The 24175-nt window shown below is 54.7% G+C and overlaps 9 protein-coding genes across 9 annotated transcripts; 6 read left to right on the top strand and 3 right to left on the bottom strand.

Moving 5' to 3' along the window:
• Positions 1 to 280: 280 nt before the first annotated feature.
• On the top strand, positions 281 to 2255 carry LMH87_009203 (uncharacterized protein; the record flags this gene model as incomplete). The annotated part of the gene is made up of 2 exons (XM_056202496.1): positions 281 to 718; positions 783 to 2255. 2 exons carry the CDS (start codon positions 281 to 283, stop codon positions 2253 to 2255), a joined length of 1911 nt encoding a protein of 636 aa, XP_056057054.1.
• A 945-nt stretch (positions 2256 to 3200) lies between these two features.
• Positions 3201 to 3789, top strand: LMH87_009202 (uncharacterized protein; the record flags this gene model as incomplete). The annotated part of the gene is made up of 2 exons (XM_056202495.1): positions 3201 to 3647; positions 3727 to 3789. 2 exons carry the CDS (start codon positions 3201 to 3203, stop codon positions 3787 to 3789), a joined length of 510 nt encoding a protein of 169 aa, XP_056057053.1.
• A 161-nt stretch (positions 3790 to 3950) lies between these two features.
• On the bottom strand, positions 3951 to 4924 carry LMH87_009201 (uncharacterized protein; the record flags this gene model as incomplete). The annotated part of the gene is made up of 2 exons (XM_056202494.1): positions 3951 to 4562; positions 4658 to 4924. 2 exons carry the CDS (start codon positions 4922 to 4924, stop codon positions 3951 to 3953), a joined length of 879 nt encoding a protein of 292 aa, XP_056057052.1.
• A 1742-nt stretch (positions 4925 to 6666) lies between these two features.
• Positions 6667 to 7715, top strand: LMH87_009200 (uncharacterized protein; the record flags this gene model as incomplete). The annotated part of the gene is made up of 9 exons (XM_056202492.1): positions 6667 to 6699; positions 6770 to 6777; positions 6834 to 6842; positions 6902 to 6942; positions 7006 to 7012; positions 7065 to 7102; positions 7160 to 7274; positions 7344 to 7525; positions 7576 to 7715. The coding sequence occupies 9 exons, from the start codon at positions 6667 to 6669 to the stop codon at positions 7713 to 7715; spliced, it is 573 nt and encodes a 190-aa protein (XP_056057051.1).
• A 1036-nt stretch (positions 7716 to 8751) lies between these two features.
• Positions 8752 to 13678, top strand: LMH87_009199 (uncharacterized protein; the record flags this gene model as incomplete). The annotated part of the gene is made up of 5 exons (XM_056202491.1): positions 8752 to 8796; positions 8862 to 10157; positions 10209 to 10304; positions 10351 to 10845; positions 10892 to 13678. The coding sequence occupies 5 exons, from the start codon at positions 8752 to 8754 to the stop codon at positions 13676 to 13678; spliced, it is 4719 nt and encodes a 1572-aa protein (XP_056057050.1).
• Positions 13679 to 14064: 386 nt separating this feature from the next.
• On the bottom strand, positions 14065 to 17484 carry LMH87_009198 (uncharacterized protein; the record flags this gene model as incomplete). The annotated part of the gene is made up of 5 exons (XM_056202490.1): positions 14065 to 14089; positions 14152 to 17220; positions 17303 to 17310; positions 17369 to 17401; positions 17473 to 17484. 5 exons carry the CDS (start codon positions 17482 to 17484, stop codon positions 14065 to 14067), a joined length of 3147 nt encoding a protein of 1048 aa, XP_056057049.1.
• A 341-nt stretch (positions 17485 to 17825) lies between these two features.
• LMH87_009197 (uncharacterized protein) lies at positions 17826 to 18386 on the top strand (the record flags this gene model as incomplete). The annotated part of the gene is made up of 2 exons (XM_056202489.1): positions 17826 to 18094; positions 18296 to 18386. The coding sequence occupies 2 exons, from the start codon at positions 17826 to 17828 to the stop codon at positions 18384 to 18386; spliced, it is 360 nt and encodes a 119-aa protein (XP_056057048.1).
• A 314-nt stretch (positions 18387 to 18700) lies between these two features.
• Positions 18701 to 19967, bottom strand: LMH87_009196 (uncharacterized protein; the record flags this gene model as incomplete). Its single annotated transcript, XM_056202488.1, has 2 exons — positions 18701 to 19716; positions 19772 to 19967. The coding sequence occupies 2 exons, from the start codon at positions 19965 to 19967 to the stop codon at positions 18701 to 18703; spliced, it is 1212 nt and encodes a 403-aa protein (XP_056057047.1).
• Positions 19968 to 20831: 864 nt separating this feature from the next.
• Positions 20832 to 23879, top strand: LMH87_009195 (uncharacterized protein; the record flags this gene model as incomplete). The annotated part of the gene is made up of 3 exons (XM_056202487.1): positions 20832 to 21434; positions 21484 to 22321; positions 22372 to 23879. The coding sequence occupies 3 exons, from the start codon at positions 20832 to 20834 to the stop codon at positions 23877 to 23879; spliced, it is 2949 nt and encodes a 982-aa protein (XP_056057046.1).
• Positions 23880 to 24175: the final 296 nt, after the last annotated feature.

The raw sequence follows: 24175 nt of genomic DNA, 5'->3' as shown, positions 1-24175 counted from the left end.
TGCCGTTTCTTCATCTTGCTTCATCTTTTTGCATCTGCTCATATCCCGCCGCCCAATGTCTTGTTAGCATCCTTACCTCGCCAGCCTGTGTTCTCGTGTCTGCTGTCGTGTCGCCTACACGTCGCGTGCAGAGCCACAGCCCGCCCTCTGCCCTCTGACCCCTCCCACACCAACCGTCAACCACCGCAACAAGCTTCTGGTTTAGCAACCCGGAGCATGTTGACTGAGGCAGTTTATGGCAACCGTATCTCTATCTCCAACGCCAGCTTCCATTGCGGCCATGGCTTCGCGACGAGTTCCTCTCTCGAACAACCCTAATGTCGCCAACTCGCCGCTTCGTGGAGCTTCCGCTCTAGCTGCCTACGCAAAGCAGAAACGCTCCCACGCCACGATTCAACGTGAAGAACCTTATGGCCAAGCTCCCCCTGCCAAGAAGCAGGCTCTTGATAATGGCTCTGCACGCGTTATCCGCTCTCCCTCGAAGCTGCCACGCTCCCAGACCATGTCCCGGGGCACTGCTGCCGCCATCACGCGTCCCGTCGTCCGTGATCGACAAGCTAGACCTGTTCCCACGTCCAAGCCTCATGATGCTGAAAATGAAAAGGAAGTGTGGAAAAGACACCACCGTGCCAAGTTTCCCAAGATGGTCTTTTACTTCGAAAGCATACCGGATGACGTTCGAGCAAAGCTCATCAAGAGAGTCGCATATCTCGGCGCTGTACGTTTTGCTACCTCTCCTATCCATTTATTTCATTCTCTCGCTTACTGACGATCACCTGCAGCGCCAAGAGCCCTTCTTCTCGATTGACGTAACGCACGTCGTTACCACGCGATCGATCCCCGTCGAAAAGTCCAACACGGATGAAGCAGACGCTATAGATCACGGGCAAGGCGGCCATGCTGAGGAGCAACCTCAGACCATCAACCCTTCTCTGTTGCTGGATAGACCCAGTGATGCCCGCAGAAAGCTTCTCTTCGAATTCCGCCAAGCACCTATGCAATCACAACAGCAAGATGATCTCATCAGACGCAGCCGAGGTGTCCGCAATAACGATGTTTTGCACAAGGCTCGTGACATGGGCAAGAAGATCTGGTCGCTGGACAAGTTTCAGACTATGCTCTCTGTACTGCTGGAATCAGAACCACAGCAAGCTTCATATGGATCACGCGTTGCCAGCGCCCGAAGCCAATATGGCGCCAACAAGGGAGCCCACGAGCCCAATCTGCTGCAGCTGCTTCACAACGAACGCATCCATGGACCTTCGGACCGTGACCCCACAGCTATGAACAGGGAGCTCGCTTTGTTCAAGGGTCCTTACATTTACGTTTGGGACATGGACGAAAAGCAAAAGCCCATCATGGTCCGTGAATATGCCAAGGTTGTCAACAAGACTGATGGCGATTGGCCTCAATTCCGTAGTGTCGGTAACGGCCGCTGCCCTTTTGTTGAGGAGCTTGATTTGCCTGAGCGAGACCACCGCAAGACCCGCGAGCGTGAAAAGGCTCGTGTTGTCAAGCGAGAGGAGCAAGTCACTATTCTGCAGCCTCCGGAGAACCCTTTGCCCAAGCCAGTAACGGGAAAACGATCCCTGGGCGAGATGGAAGATGGCCATAACAGACTACGCGGCGCTTCCGCGACAGAAGTCTTCAATCCTGCCAAGGCTGCTCTTGGAAAGCAAAGCGAGATGCGTCCGCAAAATGCATTCATTAGCCGTGCGGATATGGGACGCCAGTTTGCCGGCGAACCCGTCGCGTCAGGCCTGCAAGCCTCCAACATCACATCCGCAATTCGCTCGCAGATGATTTCGTCAACTTCTGGAATCAACGGAGCAAAGGCTGGCACGAGTAAGGAAGTTCACGGTCTGCAAAGAAAGGTGCTTCAGAAAGCTACTCCGGCCTCTCATGACTTGAGCTCGCGGCGTGTGGGAGAAATCTCTATGGACGTCGCATCTAGCAGATCGACTACCATGAGCCGACAGAACTCAAAGGTCGTGGCGACTGGAGAGGATGACAGCCAAAGAGCTGCCGAGACTCGGGAAAGAAAACCCACGTCGCAGCTTAAGAGCAAGAAGGACCTTAAACCTGGTTACTGCGAGAACTGCCAGGACAAGTTCCGAGACTTTGATGAGCACATTTTGTCGCGCAAGCACCGCAAGTTTGCTGAAAACAACGACAATTGGACCGATCTGGATGCTCTGCTGTCCCAGCTGGAGCGTCCGCCCCGATTTGCATCCATGGATTCTGAAGAATACTAAGAAGACATGGCGACACCGAAGCTGCGGCAGCAGCGTCATTCGCACGCGCTTTTCCCATTGAACACCCATACTTCCACACCAACGATTCGACAAAGATATATTCCCTTTCAACCGCGAGTTCATGAAATTTATGTGTGGCGAGGGAATGAGACCCTCGGCCAGGCTCAATACTGCTCATCTCAATCGAATTCCCGCGACGACATAGACCCGAAACGAGATACCACGTTGTTTATTGACTTTTTCATTCGGCAATGGAAGAGAAACGTTTAGCGGCATTTTCTGATTGAGCACACTTCGCGTTCTTGTTTACATTTTCACTTCTCTCTTCCTCTTGAGATTCCATCATTTTCACACTTATTTTGCTATAGCGCACTGCATGCGAGATGAGAGCGCAGGCGGCATGGCTGATTTTGGCATTTTTTTCACATTTGATTCTTTTTATTTCTTGGACTGCGATGTCGCAGCGGCGTTTTTGTCATTGGCACTTTACCACAGCATGGTTGGAGCAGACGATGGGATGAGGTCTTCGGACTTGTTTTTTACGGTAGAGGGACTGGAGCAGCAGCTGACAAACAAGAGGCCGCCGCCGAGTGGACTATCTGAATCAGAGCCATAGCTTCTGACAGACTGTACATATACAAACTAATTCATTGTATATGTAGCTTGCATGATATAAATGCATAAACATTCAAGGATACTTTTGTTGGCATAAGTGAGGCGCTTTGAATGTGACATGTAAGACGCAGGTGGGCGTGGTTAGCTAATTCCTTGGGCACACCCCACATGCGGAACCGTACTGACACAGTTCCAACTCATCTCTTGAATAAACAGCTGTGTATATCGCCTCAGCGCGCGTGTAAGAAGAATATTTCTTTCATTACCAGGATACAAATTTCTTTCTGCAGCTGCGCATACGATTGAAAACAAAGCCCGCTTCCCGTAGCCATGGCCAGCAGAGCGCCGACCGCGCCCGAGCAGGCAGCCGCCGCGACATCAGGCACCTCATCGCCCAGCATCTTGCCCGCTAGCGAGGACGTGTCCCCTGCAGAGGAAGGCAACGAAAGGGAGGAGGAGGAGACGGATATTCCGCTGACCATGGCCGCGTCGGTGGTGCTGGCGGACCTCCCGCAGTCGGCGGTCTCGGCGCTGGAGCAGACAGCGGCGGCGACAGGCCCGCAGGCGGAGCGCAAGGTGGTGGTGAGGTTCAAGGCGGTCGGGTCGGCGCCGCAGCTGGCGCAGGACGTGTGCAAGATATCGGCGGCGCGGCGCTTCGAGGAGGTGGTGCGGTACCTGCGGCGGAAGCTGCGGTGCAAGGACACGGACAGCGTCTTCCTGTACGTGAATAGCGCGTTTGCGCCGAGTCTGGACGAGGTGGTGGGCAACTTGCATCAGGTAAGGCGAGACACCCAGTCCCCGCTCGCGGGATGCTAGAAAGTCCATGGGAGGCATAGCTGACGTGTCATGCGCATAGTGCTTTAAGAGCGGTCAGGATCAACTGGTTGTTGCTTATTCAATGACGCCAGCCTTTGGCTGAAGTGAGACTATGGATGTGTTTTTATGATGTGGAAACAAGGAGAAAGAAAACAAAAAGCCGACAAATGCATATGCCATCTATAAAATGAACCGCTCACTGCACGGAATCTACTCGAGGAAACATATATACCGAAATGAGCCAACACACCGTCGTTCGACAACTCAAAGCTTCTCGGCCGCGTTGGCAAAGGCCTCAATCTCCGCCTTCGGAGCTGGGTACGTGTGCTCGGGCGCAGGGTACTGGCGGCTCTTGACCTCGTCCCTGTACTGCTCGATGGCGCGCATCGACTCGGCCCAGACGTTGCCGTACTGCTTGACGAACTTGGGCAGGAAGCGGCCAGGCGGGAAGTAGCCGGTCATGTCGGTCTGGACGAGGACCTGGCCGGAGCAGCCGGCGCCGGCGCCGATGCCAATGGTGGGGACCTTGAGCTTCTGGGTGATGATGGCGGCGACGTCTTCCGGGACGGCCTCGAGGACCATGGCGAAGCAGCCGGCGTCCTGGATGGCGAGGGCGTCGTCGAGGATGGCCATGGCGGCGTCGGCCGTCTTGCCCTGGACGCGGAAGCCGCCGAGGGCGTTTTGGCGCTGCGGGGTGAGACCGATGTGGCCGAGGACGGGGATGCCGGAGGCGGTGATGCGGCGGATCGTGGGCGCCATCTCGCGGCCGCCCTCGAGCTTGACGCCCTGCACGCGGCCCTCCTTGATGAAGCGGATAGCGGTGCCAAGGGCCTGCTCGGGGGCGATTTCATAGCTGCCCATGGGCATGTCACCAATCTGAGAATGTTAGCAAAAGAACTGATAAAGAAAGAAGAAGTCTTTGAAAAGAAATGTTTAAGAAAAAGGCAAATTGTGTCAAGGTGTATACGTACGGTAAAGGCGGATTTCGTGGCACGGGCGACGGAGCGGCAGTGTAAGAGCATCTCTTCCACCAGAACCTCGCTCGTGTCGTCCATGCCCATGGCGACCATGGCCAGGCTGTCGCCTACGAGGACAATGTCCATGCCAGCGTGGTCCGCAACCATGGCACTCGGAAAGTCGTGCGCCGTAAGGACGGTAATGGGATCGCCCTTTTTGTGCTGCGATCTCAGGGTGTTGATGGTGACCTTTTTGCGGGGGTTGGCGGCGGCGGCGCCCATGGGCGAGTGGGACGAGCAGCGCACCTGGTGGCCATGGCGGAGGAGCTGCGCAGATGTTGATGCTAAGGAAGTAAGGAGAAAGGTAGAAGAAGCGTGGTGGTGAAGAGATGTGTTCAAGAGTGTGTTGGTGGTGTTGGTGCTGCGGGTGGCACGTGCCAGGGACCGGACGCCAGATCTGGCCAGGGCAGTGGTGGTCGCCGGCATGACGTCTGGGTACCTACCAGTGCTGTGTGGTGCAGGTGGGATGGAATATGCAGCGGTCGGCAACGGGGATTAAAAAAAAGGGTAATGGGCTATGAGTGCATGCAGGACAGTGTAGGAGTTATTGAAAGATAAAAAAAAATCTTGCAAAGTAAAATTTCAATCAAGAAAAGCAAGATTGGTGGATTTGGAATGAAGAAGGAAAAGAGTTGGATTGTACTGATCTGGGGCGGGAAAAATTGTTTTTAACATTGGTGGTCATGATGGTTTTTACATTGTAGAAATGAGCATCTCTGGATTTGGTGGTGAGAGGAGAGGTCGCGTGGGGACTCCCTGCTCTGGTCCTCGGCATGCGCCACAGCCTTGTCCTGAGGTCAACGGATCCGGGGTACACAGGCTGCAAGCACCCAGGCGCCGGCTAGCTGTCGCCTGTACGGAGTAATAAGCCTGCACAACACGGGCAGTCGTGCCACCCACACACACCTGTCCGGGCAGCCCGGGCCATTTGTTGGGGTGTCTTGGAATGGCTCTGTGTCGACGACGCCGGACCGAGGCACTGGGGTGGTGCTTGCAGCTGTGGCGTAACCATAAACTGTAACCTGTGGCTGAGGCGCGACGGTCCGGCACACCCATCAGCGTCAAGGCTTACGAACTGGAGGCTGGCGACGGTCAGGATGCTGATGCTGATGCTGACCACGATATTGCGTAATAGACTGAATTTTCTTTGTTTCAAGCGAAGCAAACAGTGCCACAGCGGCGAGACAGGAACCGGTGCAAGGCATCATCATGACTGTTTGATACTGACAGACATCTGAGCAGGATCTACCTCTGCAGCAAGCATGGCTGAAGGGAAAAGACGGAAGAAGCTTGAAAATTCAAAGAAAAAAAAACGACATGCCGTCTTCACTGTTAATAGCATTAATTTTTCTTGCATATTTGCTGCATCATTCTGCGGCATTTGCCTCAATGGAGTCAGCCAGTCCATCTTAGCTCAGCGCACTGGGGCACCTAGTCAGAGCCCACTACAAGTGCTGGCACCCACTGCTGTACAACCTTTCCACAAGACACAGCGCATCCACAGCGCCGAATCACCGCAAGCCCACCCCATCTCCAGGCCCCAACCCCGCTGTGCCTACAGTGGGTGTAGCATTGCCGCCGTCTCATTCTCGCCCAACCTTGAACTGCCTCGTGACTCTGTACGCTGCCTCTGCCCCTCATCACTCTGTCCAAGACTGGCCTTTTCTCCTCTTGTACATACTCGCTCCCGTATACAATTTTTTCTTCTTTAGTTCTGCCAGCTCCAAAAGTCCAATCCGACCCCAGTGCCATTCTCGCACCCTGCCGCAGCTTCCCCCGTCGATAGCCCGCTCAGTCGCCCTGCCCTCCTCCGACTTGCCGCGTTGAACCCCGGAAGCCCACAGACAGCCGCCGCTTTCCCAGTGACGTCGCAGGGTCCCGCTGCCACCGCGCTCACGAGTCCTCTCGACCACGCACGACAACCACCATTCGTCTCTACGACATATAGAACCGACACCGCCAAAATGAGTAGTCCCAGGAGGCGTATCGAGACTGATGTAGGTGTTTTGCGTTGATAGAAACTTGCGATTCTCATTCTGCTTTGCTAACCAGCCGGTGTCCATCCAGGTCATGAAGTATGGACAAACTGCCCAGCAGCCGTGCCCGAGGAACGCGACTTGGTGCTAACAAGCTGCAGGATGTACGAGACCGATCGAATATACCCTTTTACGGCTCGGCCGGCGATACTAACATTAACAGGCTCATGAGCGACTACGAGGTCACTCTGGTCAACGACAACAGTAAGACGATCTCGCCATAACCCCGCGACACCCCGCACCGCCCAATGCTAACCCATCTCGCAGTGTACGTGTGCTACTCGGCGTCGTGTGCAACGCGCGAGCCATGCTAACACGATTTCAAGGCAAGAATTTTTTGTCCGATTCAAGGGACCTGCCGAGAGTAAGAAAAAGATCCTCGATCTGGCCATGGCCCGCTCGCTGACCAATTGCAAAACAGCGCCATTTGAAGGTGGCCTCTGGAAAGTCCATGTCGAGCTGCCCGATGCCTACCCGTACAAATCACCCAGCATCGGTTTCGTGAATCGAATCTTTCACCCCAACATTGACGAGCTGTACGTGGCCCTCGCTTCCTCTCAACAAGTTACTGCCTTGGAGAATACGCTGACTTTGACTGCGCCCAGCTCTGGCTCTGTCTGCCTCGACGTCATCAATCAGACGTGGTCACCCATGTTCGACATGATTAACATTTTCGAAGTTTTCCTGCCGCAGCTCCTGCGATACCCAAACCCGACGGATCCTCTCAACGGCGAGGCCGCCGCTCTCCTGATTCGCGAGCCCAAAAGCTACGACGCCAAAGTCAAGGGTACGTTTGTGACTGCGTTTCAGCTGTGCCTGCTAACGAGCGAAAAATAGAATACGTGCAAAAGTACGCCAACAAGGACGCTGCCGACGAGGCCGGCGCCGAGAGCGAAGACGACGACGACATGTCCTCCGTGGCCAGTTTTGGCGAGGACGACGACGAAGAACCCGCCGGCCAGATGGACGACGTATAGGATACAAGCGAACTCTGATGTCAAACTTGGGATTACGGTCAGTTGGTCCGACTGAAGGTCAGTGTCGGAAGTTTTATCTGATGTTTGGGAGTAATGGAGCTTTTTATTATTATTACGGTTTCATGGACGGAGTTGCATAACGAGCCGAATACACTTTTGGCCATGCACTGCTTTTAACTGCACGCTCCTCTCTTGTAGGGGCTTTTTCTCAGACGACGGATTTCCTGGGCAAGTATTGTGCTGATATATCATTATTGTTGTTATCATTACATCGTCTCAACTTAGAATATAAGCGACAATTTCCGCTCACACTTATGAATGTGGATTCGCCTACGAGTACTACGTCTAGCCGCTGTTTGTGAAGTTCCTGTGAATAGTTTTCAAGGCGTAAAAATAATTCCTTCTGTGGCCGGTATTTAGATAAGCCAGGACAACATAGGACGGAACATATCCCTTCAAACATGAGTGATGGCAGAGCAGGGAGGAAAGGGGACAATGGAAATAAAAGTTGCAATGAGATTCTGTGCAATTTTGTCTATGAAAAGAAGCCAACACTATGTCACATGAATACAACTCATGTGCTAGCTGGCATGCAATATCCGATTTGGGCGCTTGGTGTGTCAGTGGTGAGTACAAGTATCAAGTGGCGTTGTGCAGAGTACTAACGATACAGGCCACTTTCGCGTCAGTATTTTACGCGTAGCCTTGAATTTTTCAAAGTTTTCAAAAGAAAGCCCAAGAAGATTTATTTTATTTGAAGTCTGCATCATTTTTGGCGCCCCGTTTCCCATGGTATTTTATTGAATCCGTACTCGAGGACAATTACTTGTGGCTGGCCGTTGACACTACCACTCTGTGGGGTGCGCGTCGTGGTTGCTAGGCAAGTCGCGCTCCAGGCCGCTTCAACGCGTCCTACTCTGTTTCCACTTACTACAGATTGCCTTGTCAAGCAAGTCTTGCCATGACATCTATCCATTTATCGACCTAAATTCTGTCGCTTCTCTCCATTGATGCACGGTCATGTTTTGCAATAATCATGCCGCTTCAAAAATCCTATTCCGACAGTCGAGGCATAGCAAAGGCAAGTCTGGCACCTTTCATGGCACTCACCACCAAGTTCCGCTTTCTAACCGTGATGCTCAATAGCATAATCGGTCACCATGGCAAAGATCACATAGCCATCCAGACGGGTACCACACCCCAAAGCCGAAACCGCCGATTCCTCCATCCGAGGCCACAAAATCGAAGCTCAGCAAATTCCGATACGAGGCCCAGGCTGACGACAAATCACCACTCGTTGACGATGACGCCAACCAGCCTCAACCCCGACCTGACCTCGCCGACCTGGCAACACCTGTGACGAGACTGAACTGGCGCGATTTGGAGCCCCTAGCCAATGCAGAGGACAACGACAAGGATGTATCTCCAAATGACCGAATTCTCTGGGACAACAAGCAGAGCAGCAGCTATGGCTCCGGCTTATCGCCAATGCTTGGTCGCAAGGGCAGGAAGCGTGCTAGAAGCTCGTCTCCGACCTCGTCTCCAGCTGCTGATAGACCGACTGCTCCTGCTGTCAACATCAAAAGGCTAACCAAAGCTCTACGATCCCCTCACCCCGATCCGACGCTAGAGCTCTGGGACAGGTTTTCCCTCGCCAGCCCTGCCAGCCAAAAGAGTCCAATTGCCCATCCCGCACTCGCACAACTCATGGTCTCTTCTTCTCCGCAGCCAAACAAACACCCAGTCTCGCAGTCAGGAAGCATCAATTTGCGTCGCGCTGCCAGTTGCGGACTAAATTGGCCCAAACGAAGAAAGCTCGAAAAGTCCAAATCAGGAAGCCAGCTTGGAAAAGGCCAGCGCGACCTCGAAGCCGCGTCCAAATCGTCTCTTGTGTCGGCGCTACTGAGCACAGTCACCAGCAGTTTGCAAGAGGATATCTCCGATGATGCCCATCTAGCTATCGAGTCACCCTCATCGAGGAAACAGAAGCAAGCCACAGTAGAGGCGTCTCCCGCCTACGTTCCTTGCAAAGCGAATGGTAAAGAAGCTTCCGGCAATTCCTCAGATTATGGCGACGACGAGTTTGACGACGACGCGCTCATGGAGCTCGAGTTAACTGCCACCACTGGCTCCGCGACCCAGGAAACGCCGATAAAACCTCGGATGAGCAAACCAGCCGCTACTGTCCCGGTAAAATCAACATCGGAAGACTTCGACGATGTGGATGACGAGCTGTTCGAAAATGAAGATCTGGTCCGGCTATCACAGCAACCAGTTTTGACAGCTGAGCAGACCAAAAGCGAGGCTGTCCAACAGAAGCCAGCAGTAGTTCATGAAGATCTTGACGACGAATTCGACGATGATTTTGCGGAAGATATAGACTTTGAGGCCGTCGAGTTAGCCGCGACACAATCTGCTCAACAGGCCAAGGCCGGTGCTGGTGTAAGTACAATTCTTAGCCGTCTTCATCTCAGCCACTAAGTGAATAAGTAGCGCGGCAAGAAGGACAAGACTATACAGCGATACCTAATTACCAACGTACTGGACGGTGAATACATCGACCAGTACGAAATTACACGGCCGGAAAAGGTAAGTGTCGATTTTTAAGCGCTGATTCCGACACTAATACTAGCAGATACTTTTAATAATGGCGGATGGCTCCAAAATTACACGGCAAGTTCATCTTCGAGGTGCATGGTACGACACGCCAGCTCATGCCCAGTCCTACGTGCATGTCATTGGCAAGTTCTCTCTCAAAGGACAGTGCATCGTGGACGATGCTCAAAATCTGCTCATTCTTCACCCCGACCAACTGGTCTCCGCTACCGTGGTTGCCGACTCGTTTGGCTGCATGCGCCGTGCAGTGTTACAAGATCGAGTCAAAGCCACTAGCGAAGCATCTGCGCCCTTGGTATACGGGACAATTCTTCATGAGATCTTCCAGGACGCTTTACTCGCGAATAGATGGGATCTTCCTTTCCTTGCTCAGTTGATTGAGAAAATCACGGAGAAGCACGTCGAAGAGCTATACACTATCAAGGTCGGCCTGCCTAGCGCACGTGAGCACCTGCAATCCAAAATGTTGGAACTCAGCTACTGGGCCAAGTCATTTGTTTCCTCGCAACCCAATGTAAGTATGCTTCTACCGACCAGAGTCTTTTACTGACACATGGTAGAATGATGCGGTTGTGGAGGACAGAAACGGCAAAAAGGCTATCATGGCTGTAACGAAACTGCTCGACGTCGAAGAGCACGTGTGGTCACCGATGTACGGCCTCAAAGGCAACATTGATGCCACCGTTGAGGTGAACATGACGGATGGCAAGCAATCACGAACATTAACAGTCCCATTCGAGGTTAAGACGGGTCGAAATGCTAGCAGCAGCCACATGGCACAGACCGCGCTCTATACCTTGCTACTATCGGATCGTTATGACATTGATATTGCCTACGGGGTTCTTTACTACATGGAGACTTCAAAGACTATGCGAATCCCCGCCGTCCGACACGAGCTACGCCACATGATTATGCAAAGAAACCAGCTCGCCGGCTACATTCGCGAACGAAGTGTTCAGTTACCGCCGATGCTGAAGAGCAAGCACATGTGCGGGCGGTGCTACGCCAAACCGTCCTGTTTTATATATCATCGTCTGGCAGATGACGGCGACGGCGAGTCCAGCGGAATGGACGAAAAATTCGACGAGCTTGTGAAGCACCTCACTCCACGCCATCAAGAGTTTTTTGTCAAATGGGAGAATCTACTTACAATGGAAGAGAAAGAAAGCCAAAAGACAAAGCGAGAATTATGGACAATGACTAGTAATGAGCGAGAAAAGAAGTCGCGATGCTTCGCAGATGTCATCATCGAAGAGGGTACTGCTTCGGTAGACTCTGACACGCCACGTATCAATCGTTTTCACTACACCTTTACCAAAAGAAACCTCGAGCCTGGGTTCTCTTTCTTGGAATCCGAGATTGCTGTTGGCGAGCCGATTGTGGTGTCTGATGAGGAAGGCCACTTCGCCTTGGCAATTGGGTACGTCACAGCGGCGCGCAAACAAAGAATCAGTGTCGCTGTTGACAGGAGACTGCACAACAGCCGAATCCGCCAAGCTGGTTTCGATGAACTTGATAATCAAGTGTTTGCCAGCATCATGGAAGTCGCTCCGGAAGGCGCTTCCGCCGAGCAGAGCCAAGGGCGAATTAAAGAGGCACCGATCCGATATCGCCTTGATAAAGACGAGTTCAGTAATGGCATGGCTACCGTGAGGAACAATATTGTACAGATCATGAGCAATCAATTCCCTGAAGCACGACGCATCAGAGAGCTCGTCGTGGACCTCGAAACCCCCCGGTTCAAGTACATTCCAACTCAGTACACCATCTCCTCACAAGAAAGCTTGAACGTCGACCAGAAGAAAGCCATTGAAAAGGTTATGAGTGCACAGGACTATGCACTAGTCTTGGGCATGCCAGGAACAGGAAAGACTACGACAATTGCGCACATTATTCGAGCTCTCACTTCCCAGGGCAAGAGTGTTCTTCTTACATCGCATACACACACTGCGGTGGACAACATTCTGTTGAAGCTCAAATCTGACAAGATGAAGATTCTGCGGCTTGGCGCACCGGCCAAGGTCCACCCCGAGGTGCAGGAATTTGCAACTCTCGCGGGTCAGCCCATGAAGACTTTCGAAGAAATCAAGGAGGCTTGGCATGGTACACCAATTGTCGCAACCACTTGCCTGGGCATCAATCATCCTGTTTTCCAAGAGCGCGCCTTTGACTACTGTATTGTGGATGAAGCTTCTCAGATTACTCTGCCCATTTGTGCAGGACCGATTCGCATGGCGAAGACATTTGTACTTGTCGGCGACCACAATCAGCTCCCGCCAGTTGTGAAGAATGAAGCAGCACGCCAAGGTGGCCTTGACGTGAGCTTGTTCAAATTGCTTTCAGATAGCCATCCTGATTCTGTCGTCAACCTTGCACATCAATATCGAATGTGCGAAGACATTATGACGCTGAGCAACACCCTTATCTACGATGGCAAACTCGTTTGTGGCACGGAACAACTACGAAAGAAGAAACTTCATGTGCCGAATATGAGGGCCCTCACGCAGCGACATCACAACGCTTCAACCGTGCTGCTTCCTGGAACACCTCGATCGTTCTGCAAAGGCGCCGCGCCGTCCCAATGCTGGCTTTATGATCTTCTGAAAAGTGAAGCCCGCGTCCGTTTCGTCAACACCGACACTATCAAGCCGATTGTCCGCGAAGAGGCGCATGGGAAACGCATCGTCAACTCAGCGGAGATTCGTATTGTATCTCAGCTAGTCGAGAGTCTGCTGACTGTTGGCATTCCGGCGAGCGAAGTCGGCGTCATGACGCACTACAGATCACAGTTATTTCTGCTGAAGGACAAACTAAGGGGTTACCCTGGCGTGGAGATGCACACGACTGATCGATTCCAAGGCCGTGACAAAGAGGTCATTGTGCTGAGCTTGGTGCGCAGCAACGACGCGTGCAACATTGGTGAACTGCTTCGCGACTGGAGGCGAATCAATGTTGCCTTTACCCGTGCCAAAACCAAGCTTCTTGTGATTGGAAGCAAGAGCACATTGAGCGGCAGCAACGTCAACAACAAGGAGAACATGCTCAGTCGTTTTGTTGCTCTGATGGAGCAGCGCGACTGGATCTACAATTTGCCTGCCGATGCGCTCGATAGCCACTATTTTGAAGAGCTCGGCACGCAGGCGACTAGCATGGGCGGTACGCAAGCTGTGTCGCCACAGAGCCACAAGAAGAAGGCCCATAAGCCAAAGAAGCCTCCAGCAGCGGCACCCGGAAAAGAAAACCGGCGACCATCGCCCAGGACAGCGCGCATTGGTGAGAGAGCGCTGCTCAAGGATAAGCTGATTACGAGGGATATCCTCAATGAAATGACGAATGGGGCATATTAAAGCATAAATACCGGTGTTTGGTGATTTCCTTTTCTCGGGGTTTGTTCTGCTTTTATTTATACTCTTTTTAGGACATTGACTTTTTTTTTGTGAGAAGTCAGAATCAGCGCAAGTATTGGAGTATTCAATTTTGGGCATATATATTTTGTTTTCTCGGGGCATTATTTGGAATATCAGACTTGATAGGGTATAAACTGCGAAAAAGACAAGATACTCATTTCTTCCAAATTGCTGCCGCAACGAGCGTTCATGGGCCTACCTGCGTGAGGTTGGTCAACACCCACGATAGCTGCTGCGACCGTAAGGTCAACTAACACAAGCATCCTGAGAACTACTAGAAGCGGCAGAGCAATTAAGATCTACAACTCCAATCCTGTGTGATTTCGCTAGATGCTAAATTGGTCATCGAATCTGTGTCCACCGTAAGCAAAGCTGCACTGCGTTTACAAGCACACTCCGGCGAGGTTACGTACCCTTGCTCGCCCACAATGAGCTTTGTGTACTTTTCCATTTCCTCGAGCTGCACGATGCAGCCCGTCAGGCTTTGGTTGTACGAGAAGCGGTAAATGTCGCTCCATTTGCGGTGCGTGTGAGCCTCGCGCAGCGCACCGCCGCCGCCATGATCATCATGCTCCTGCGCCATGAGCTCCGCCTCGACTTTGTCCGACTGCACCAGCAGGGCCTTGCGCGCGGCCGCCGCGCTGGGCAGGTACCGGGGCACCTTGCGGTGGGCGCGCAGCGCGCCAGCCAGGATGTACAGATTGGCAAGGACCGTGGCGACGGCGTCGCGGCGGTGTGGCAGCAGACGCTCGGCGGCGGCGGGGCTGTCGCGGATGGTGCCCGTGTTGTAGAAGAGGGCCGACTGGCGCACGGCGATGAGGTGCTCGAGGAAGCGCTCGCAGGCCTCGGCGAGCGCAGCCCAGGGCAGGGGGTCAAAGGGCGCGCGCAGGCGCAGCTCGTGGCGCGTCAGCACGAGCAGCTGGCGGATGCGGACGAGGCCCTCGCGGAGGCGACCCTCGAGCAGCTCGGAGCGCTGGACGTCGTGCGCGGTGGGCGCGCCGCCGGCCTCAAAGTAGACGTAGGTGGCGAGGCCGCTGCGGTAGGTGACGCTCAGGAAGAAGAGGAACGAGGAGAGCGCGGCGCGCAGCTCGTGGCGCGCGACAAACGGCCACAGCAGCCAGTTGGCGAGGATCGGCGCGGCGGTGCCGACAAAGAAGACGAGGCCTTTGCAGGCGGTGAAAACGGCCGGGCTCGTCTCGCGGAAGTCGTCGAGGAGGCCGAGAGAGACGACGGTAAAGGACAGGCTGCCGACGAGTCCGGAGCGTGGGTGGGCGCTGAGCGTGTAGCGGTACAGCATGGGAACCATGTAGACGGCGGCAAAGACGGCCATGACGTAGGGATTACCGCCTCCCGCGGCGTAGCCGGCGCCCGCCCACACGGCGCCGAGGACGGCCAGGCAGGACCGGTTGAGTAAGTCCTGAAGGTTGCCGCCAACGCGCGGGTGCATGACGACCCAGCTCATGGCGACAGCCCACCACGCCTCGTACCGATCCCACCACCACTTACTCTGATCGAGATAGGAGGGCACTGCGAGGAGTGACACAACAATACACGCTTTGAGCGCGTATTTGCTCTCGTAGCCTTGCAGTCGGTACAAGCCGCGCCATACCCGATATCTGACCTTGGTCTTGGTCTTTGGCTTTCCGTCATCGTTCACCGTCTGCGTGCCGGTAGTGTTGGACGTTTCCGGTTTCAGACGAGAATCCGGTTCATCATCATCAGCGCGTGCGGTTGGATTGTGAACGCGAGACTTGATCTTATCCAAGAGTCGTGCAATATCGCCAAAGGTCACCTCGTAGGACCCTGCCACGACGCCGCCCCTGTCGTGCCGGATCTGGGCATTTGTGCGGTAAACGGCCTTGGACAGGGGATAAGACGGTAGGCGCACTCGCGGCCGGCTGGGCACGGTCTGCATCTCGCCAACGTGGTCAAGGAGACGCTGCACGGTGGCGGCGGCCTCGCGTACGTGTCGCGCAAAGACAAACAGCTGCACAGTTTCGGAATCGTGGACCGCGGAATCGGGGAGGCTGCCCGATTGCAGGAGAGAGGACTCGACCTTGTCAAAGTCTGCGATGCTCTGTACGAGACGAATCTTCAGAGTTGATGTGTCGGATGAGATGTCTGCGGACGGGCCGATGGATTTCCTGTGCCCGGAAATATCCAACAGCGCGGCGTCGCATCGGGCAAGACTCTCACGCATGCTCACTACAAGAGCCATTGTCGGTGTCGCTAGAGTTTCCATTAAATCTTCTGCATGTCCATTTTGGCCGCTGTTGCACTCTTGCTGGTTTTTCTCGCCGTTGTCGGTGTTATTGTGTGGTTTGGCGAAGAGGGTAGTTTCTGTGTCCATTGATAAAAGGGCCCTTAAAACGGCCTGCATCAGGTTTCGCAGTTCGAGCACATCCTCCGGCCGAAAACGTGATATGGTACTGTCAATGGCCATGTCGCGATATGCTTCCGACAAGTCCACAAAGGATTTTGACAGCTGCCTTCGAAGTCTTGGGTCCCTTGTATGGGGACTTTCTAGGGCTTCTTCCATGAGTTGAAGGGATTGATGCAATGTCATGGCAAGTGGCCGGGACCCTGCATCAGGGCAAATCAGAACATTAACGGCGAATGTAATTGCTTGACCAAGGAGAAAGGCCACAGCAAAGCCTCGCAGTTTCGGCCACGGGATTGTAGTTCTATGTGTTTCGGAGAGTGTCGTGTATATGATGGCAATACCGGCAGTTAAGACTGCTTGATAGAATCTGACAAAGAATGCGCGAACCCAAGCAATGCTAGAGACGAACATAACGAGAAACAGCGCCAAAATTCCACCATATCCAGCACTTGCTGCCAGTGTCGATGTGGACAAGAGCAGTGCGACAGCACCCCATGCTATTCCAAAGGCAGTGCCCAGGATGGTGAATACGACGCCGTCGAGTTGAGCGCCGACCGTTCGCGCAGGATGGTTGATGATGACAGATACTGCCATGATGTAGTGCTGGTGGCCCAGCCAGTGACGTACCACCGGCACGAGGCAAAGGACATAAGCGACGAAATAGGCCACGAACGCTTTGAGCAGCTTAATTCCTGTTTGTGTGCTAAAGACGCATCGAACGACGATTTTCAGCTCGCGCCACTGGTTTGGGAGGAAATGCTTGACGGTGAGAGGATTATGCTTGTCAAAGGCAGCGGGCAAGGTAGCTTTGAGCGCCTCCAGGCCATCTTGAGACGGCAGGCGCGGTGCTTTGAGAAACACTGCATCAAAGAAGCCATCGCGCACCTCGCGCACGCCATATGTATCGGCGCCGTGATCTTCCAGTCTGGGCAATAAGTGGTTCAGCTTGAGAATACTAGTGGTTGAGCTCGTTCGACTGCCGAGACCAGGTGTACCACCGCGGAAGCCTGGCCTCTTGCGTTCTATTGGTGACACGGACGGAGATTCCCGCGAGCTGTCATGTTCATCCGAGCTTGACGGTATCACAGGGCTGAGCGGGCTAGTTGGGGTCGAGGCGAGGCCATGGCCGGCGTGGCGCTCATTATTGCCATCTTGACAACTCGACGACTGTCCGATCATACTAATAGACCTGCGTGCCTGGCAATTAGAATTGGTCTAAGATTTAGGTACACAAATCATTGTGATACGTTCACAGGCCACAGCGACAGTCCAGATTCGGGCTAGGGCCGGCAAGTAAGGTCTTTGGGGGAGCTGAAATGGGCGGTGGTCTGTTCGCACATGAATGAATCACAGGCCAGGACATTCTGCGAGAGTTGAGACGGCGGTCAGCTTCCTCGAGATAGCGGCTTGTTGTTTGACCAAATGCACATTGAAGCTCTAATTTGACGTCAGAAAGCAGCGTTCCCATCAAAGAGGCAAACTGTGGGTCAGGTCTCAAAGGTTGTGGTGGCTGATTGGCACGCGCACGCTGCACGTGACTTGAAGGACCCGGTATGTCCCCCCAAGGCGCCGTGATGACCCAGACGAGTCGAGCATTAAACCAAATTCGCATCTCCAAAATTCCTAGCCATTGGCGCCGCAAATCGACGTCCCCGAGCGCCAGCGACGCCGAACCATCCCATTCACGAATCATAGACCCCCACGATGGCTATTCTCCGTCACTCGATAGCGCCGCTCCGCGCGGTGCGATGCGCCCGCCAGCCCGCCGCCGCCATGCGCAGCTTCACCGTCACCGCCAACCGCCGCGGCGGTGGCCACGGCAACGAGTCCCAGTTTGAACCCCCCAGCGGCTGGCTCTGGGGTATTAAGCCCGGCGAGAAGCCCGAGCCCGAGGGTTGGGAGTGGCCCATGTATATCTTCGGCGGCAGCCTGCTTGTGGCCGGTGTGGCGCTTGCCTTTAAGCCCGACACGAGGTAAGTTTTCGACAAGGGAGGGCTCAGCACAAATTCACATCTTGGTACTGGACGTGGAAAAGGTGCATATAAATCCAACTTCGGGGGATTTAGTACCAATTCTGGAGTTCCAATCCCGATAGGACGGCGCGGTGTGGAGGCGTGGCGAACCCTGCGTTATTTCAGCCAGACATGTATGATCGATGCTAACTGCCTGCACAGCGTTTCTACCTGGGCTCTTGAGGAGGCTCGCAGAAGATTAGAGGCCGAGGGTATTCTGCCCGACCCCGAGGCGTCTGAGAACAAGAAGTGAAAGCTGCGTTGAGGTATAGAGGGGGACACGGCATTCGGTTGAGAAATAGAGGCTGCTACGGTCCAAACTGACTTGGGCCAGACGTAGCCATAAGCACTGTACATGATTTCAAGCTTCTTGTTTTTCCTTTGTGTCGCAAAGACTAAATTCCATCAATGGTTTCAAATAGAACCCTGATTTCGTTTCTCACACATTTTGACCTGCTCCTGCCGACTTGCATACGCATTTGGACCAATCTGTCTGCTATTCCAGTCTATCGCCAATAACTAACGTCTATGTACAGCTTTTCTTCTGGTTCCGTCTTACTTGCACGCTTACTGGGGAGTAACGTAGCTCCACTCGTGCTCCAAGTCACCATACTGAATCTTCTCGATCCAGTCCTTCATCTTGAGAGCAATTTCACCCGACTCCTCCGTCTCCTTGAGGCCACAGTTGACCATCTTTCCCTTCCAGGAAATCTTGCGGACGGGGCTGACAATGGCAGCGGTGCCAGCACCAAAGGCCTCGAGAAGGCGACCGTCCTGGTCAGCATCGTACAGCTCCTGCATGGTGTACTTGCGCTCGCTGATCTTCCAGCCGGCGGGTGCCAGGTGCTCTCTGGCAAGGCCGAGGATCGAGTCGCGAGTGACACCCTCGAGGATAGTGCCGTCGAGCGGCGCGGTGATGAGCTCGTTCTGGCCGGTGGCCTTGTCCTTGATGGCGACAAACATGTTCATGGTGCCAACCTCAGTGACGTACTCCTCCTCGCCAAACAACCACAGGTTCTGCTGGAAGCCGCGGCTGGCGGCCTCCTGCTGGGGCACGATGCAAGGCGCGTAGTTGGCGCCGAGCTTCTTGTCGCCGACGCCGCCGGGCCAGGCGCGAACGGCGTAGTCGGTGGCCTCGAGGGACACGGCCTTGAAGCCGGTGGGGTAGTAGGGGCCGACAGGAGAGGCAATGACGAAGAGGAGGGCAGAGCCGGGCGTGCCGACGCCGAGCGTCTTTTGGGTGCCAATCATGGTCGGGCGGAGGTAGAGCGAGTAGCCGCGCTGGTCGGGGATGAAGCGTGACTCGAGCTGCGCAAACTTGGAGATGAGCTCAATCAGGCTCTCCGAGTCAAAGGTAGGTAGGGCGATGCGGGCTGAGGACTTGTTGAAGCGCTCCATGTTCTTCTTAGGGCGGAAGAGGCGGACGCGGCCGTTCTTGTCCTTGTAGGCCTTCATGCCCTCGAAGCACTCAAAGGCATAGTGAAGGACGCACGTGGCGGGGTCGAGGGAGAGGTTCTGGTACGGCATGATCTTGGGCTCCAGCCATCCTTGCTCCTGGTTCCATTCAATGGCGAGCATGTGGTCTATTTGGGCCGTTAGCTGTTGGTCGCGTCTGTGGCGTGCTGGCTGACCGCTAACCTGTGAACTCCTTGCCAAACACAAGCTCCTCGGGCTTTTGCAGAGCCTTGGGCTTCTGCGTCTTGGTGATGCTGAGCTTCGAGGCATCGAGGCCGGGAAGCTGCGAAGCCTGGCTGTAGAAGCGGCCCATTGGCATCGTTCGCTGCATGCGGGCGGCGCCGAGCAGCGCCGAGCGCATTCTCAGAGCGGACCGCATCGTAGTAGTGTAGTGTGTATGGTCGTGTGGTCGTGCGTGTGGCTAATCGTTGGCCAGAATATCCGTATCGACAATAGTGAGGCGATTGACGGGGTGCTCGGCCGGGGGACAGGTACGGGGGCTGCGGTCAAGAAATATTCGCGGTGGAGGGTTGACGACGGAGCTCTCGAAATGGCACGATGCGGTACCGGAGCCGGTCTGGCAGGGCGCGCAGCTCCTGGACGCGCTGGACAGGCAGCCAGTGATTCACATTTAGCGGCCTACAGCACCTGAAGGGCCGCCGCTACCCGCTGGAACCCTATCTCGGCGGGCGGCTGAGCACCCCAGTCTCGGTCTAATTGCGACAGACTCGAGGGTCCGATCTTAGGCCGCCCTGAAGATGAATAATATTAGGTCTTGTTACAATTATATTCTGTATTCCGAGTTTCTAGCCCATTGGATTACCTGTCTCGTTGTAACTATTTCTATCATTGTTTTGCTCCTCTACATACCTGTTCACTGTAGCCAGTAATATCCGTGGACCGACACAAATGCGGCTGCATGCGCCACACGTGGCACCAACAGCCTGCGCCTCGCTTTGGTGACAAGCCGTCAAGCTAGCCACCCATGCTCAAGCTATCGCCAGTCGCAAGTTGAACATCACATACCTCATAACCACGGCGGTGTTTACCGTAACGCTGGTGGCCTCTTTCTGTCTCTGCAGTTTCATACGCACACAGACGTCCATCGGGTTTTTTCATCCTGCGCATCGCTCTATCCAAAGCCCGTGCGAGGGTCTCCCCTGAGCGAGACTCGTGATTGCGACCTGAACCGACATGCTGTAATACTCTACATAGCCCGCGCCCCAGACAAGCACACGACACAATGTTTTCGAACGCGCTCAAGTCGATCTCCGCGACCAACATCACCGGCAACTACACAATCTCTCCCAACGCGACATCGACGGCTGGCCCGTGGCGAATCTACGATGCCAAGAAGAAGTCGACCGGCAAGCCCTACAGCGTCTTTGTCTTTGACAAGAAGTCGCTCGACGCCCACGGCAGCTCTCTAGGTCGCTCCAGTGCCACGTCATTCAAGAAGACGGTCGAAGAGGTTGTGGAGCGCTTGAAGAAGGAAGCCTCGAGTCTGGCCAAGCTGCGGCACCCCAACATTCTCGAGCTCGTTGAGCCTGTGGAGGAGACGAGAGGCGGTGGCTTGCAGTTTGTGACAGAGCCTATCACGGCGTCGCTAGCAAGCCTGCTGCAAGAAAAAGATGAGCAAGAACGGTCCGGTGGCCCGGGTGGTCGCTCGAGTCGCTACGTAACCGAGGACTCGGACGGCGTGCGTCGCAGGAGGGAGCTCGAGATTGATGAGCTCGAGATTCAAAAAGGTCTCTTGCAAGTCAGCAAAGCTCTGGAATTCTTCCACGAGAATGCAGGGCTTGTCCATGGCAATCTCACACCTGATGCCATTCTCGTCAACTCCAAGGTAGTCAACCAGATTTGAGCCTCTCACAGCAACAGCTAACACTCGACAGTCCGATTGGAAAGTAAGCGGCCTTTCCTTCTGCAGCCCGGCAGACGGCTCCAACAAGCCAACATCGATACAGGGCATCAGCCTCCATGAGGTCCTCAACCTGGACCCTCGGCTGCCGAAATACGTCCAGCTCAATCTCGACTACACATCCCCCGATTTTGTCATGGACAACAACCTGACATCCTCCGCTGACATGTTCTCCTTGGGCCTGCTATCCGTGGCCCTATACAACTCCCCACACCGATCGCCTCTCGAGAGCCATGGCAGCATTTCCACGTACAAGCGTCTCTTCTCGTCTTCATCGACCGTCCCATCGGGGTCCAACAGCTTTCTCAGCTCACGGCCGCTGCCAAAGGAGCTCGCCAATCACGTCCTGCCGCGCCTCATCACGCGGCGACCTGCGCAGCGGATGACAGCACGCGAGTTCCAAGAGAGCGAGTACTTTGACAATATCCTCGTGTCGACAATCCGATTCCTTGATTCCTTTCCGGCCAAGACGCCGAATGAGAAGTCCCAGTTCCTGCGCGGTCTGAACAAGGTGCTGCCCTCGTTTCCCAAGTCCGTCATGGAGAAGAAGATCCTGCCAGCTCTCCTGGATGAGCTAAAAGACAAGGACTTGCTGTCTTTGATTCTTCAAAATGTCTTCAAAATTGTCGACCTCCTCCCCTCGGCGCGTCGAGCTTTTAGCGAGCGTGTCCGTCCAGCGCTGAAGGACATCTTCGTCACAAACGCAAAGCAAACACAAGAAAAGGATGCCGCCCGAGATGCTGGTCTTATGGTATTCCTTGAAAACTTGGCTTCCGCAGCCAACAACTGCAATGGCAAAGAATTCAAAGACGGTTAGTATTGACTGACTCTTCGAATGACGACCGCTAATCAGCCGAGCTAGATATTTTGCCTGTTGTCGTTGCTGCGATTGAATGCCCTACACCGTCCATAGTCGACGCAGCTCTCCGCAGTCTACCAGTGGTCCTACCTGCTCTCGACTTTAGCACAATCAGAAACGAGCTGTTCCCTATCGTCGCGGCTGTCTTCAGCAAGACCAACAGCTTGGCTATCAAAGTCCGCGGTCTGCAGTCGTTTGTCATTCTATGCGGCGGCTCCAACGAAGGGCCCACCGGTGACGACGGTCTCAGCGGCCTCACGCAAGAAAAGAAGAAGACGTCTTCGTCTACCGCGCTGGACAAGTATACCATGCAGGAAAAGATTGTACCGCTCATCAAGGTCATCAAGACCAAGGAGCCCGCCGTCATGATGGCGTCCCTCAACGTGCTCGGCATCGTCGGCGACGTGGCCGATGCCGACTTTGTCGCCATGGACATTCTACCCATCCTGTGGAGCATGAGCCTCGGTCCACTGCTCGAACTCAAGCAGTTTCAAGCCTTCATGTCGCTCATCAAGACGCTCTCGCGCCGCGTCGAAGACGAGCAGACGCGCAAGCTGCAGGAGCTGGCCGGCACCTCCAACGGCGCCACCGCAGCGCCCAACGAGGACTTTCTCGCCTTTGGCGGCGTCACCGGCACCGCGTTTGACAGCGCCGCCAACGGCGCCACGGCCGATGACTTTGAGGCTCTCGTCAAGGGCAAGGCCAGCACCAGCAGCCCCAACCCGGGCAGCAACGGCTTCGCGAGCTGGGATGCGCCCCAGACCAACCCTGTCGCCGCCGCTGCCGCCGCCAAATCTCCCGTCAGCCCGCAAGCACCCGCTTTTGCCTGGTCGACGCAGACCCCCATCAGCCCTGCCGCGTCGGCCGGCCGCTCGTCGTTTTCGCAGCAGCAGCAAGCCAGCTTCCGTACCGTGACGCCGGACCTTGCGCGCTTCGAGCCCATGGCGCCATCCTCGACACAATACAGTCAGCCGCTGCAGCCCTCGTCGTCTGGCTTTGCACAGCCTACCAACGCAGCTACAGCACAGTCCACGTCCTCTTCCCTAAACTGGGGCTCTGCGGCTGCGGCCACGCCCAATCCCTGGTCCTCGCCGAGCGGTCCCAGCACGCCCAACTACAGCGGCATGGGCGCGGGCGGCGGCGCCAGCAGCAGCATGGCGTCGTCCATGGCCAGCATGTCCATGGGCGGAAACCAGCCGCAGCGGCCGTCACTGCCAAACCAGTCAAGCTCATTTTCGCTGCCGCCACCACCAGGGGGCGGGGCGAGCAAGCCCGCGGCGTTTGGGGGCATACAGCCGAGCAGTGCCTCGTCGTGGGCTAACAGCGGGAGCGGGAGTACTATGGGTGGCATGATGGCCCACCACCAGCACCAGCAGCAGCAGCAGCAGCAAAGGACGCTGAGCGGCGGTGGCATGGGCGGCGCCAGTACGACGAGTAGCGGTGTGAATGCAAACGCTCGTGCGACGGGCCAGTCAAAGAGCGGGTTGGACAAGTACCAAAGCCTGATATAGATGACTCAAATAGCTTGGGTTTGGTAATTACACTTGCACATCTCGATGTGTCAATGAAAATAACAGCATTCGAATTCTCATGTTTGCATGTGCACATATTGAAGGAAGGGTGGTGGTTGCACTTTTGCACACTATGGGTATTTGTAAACTTGAAAAAAAGGATTCAAATTATTGTGCTGTGCACATCTCGCAGGGAAGAGGCAAGTTGAGACAGAACCATGGTGACGCTCTTTTCGTTTCATTATAATGATTTCTACATAAATGACGCTCTTACTCTGGCAATGTAATGTCCATCA

This window comes from Akanthomyces muscarius (assembly GCF_028009165.1).
Source record: "Akanthomyces muscarius strain Ve6 chromosome Unknown contig_18, whole genome shotgun sequence".
NCBI lineage: Eukaryota > Fungi > Ascomycota > Sordariomycetes > Hypocreales > Cordycipitaceae > Akanthomyces > Akanthomyces muscarius.
This window is presented reverse-complemented; position numbering and strand designations above follow the sequence as displayed.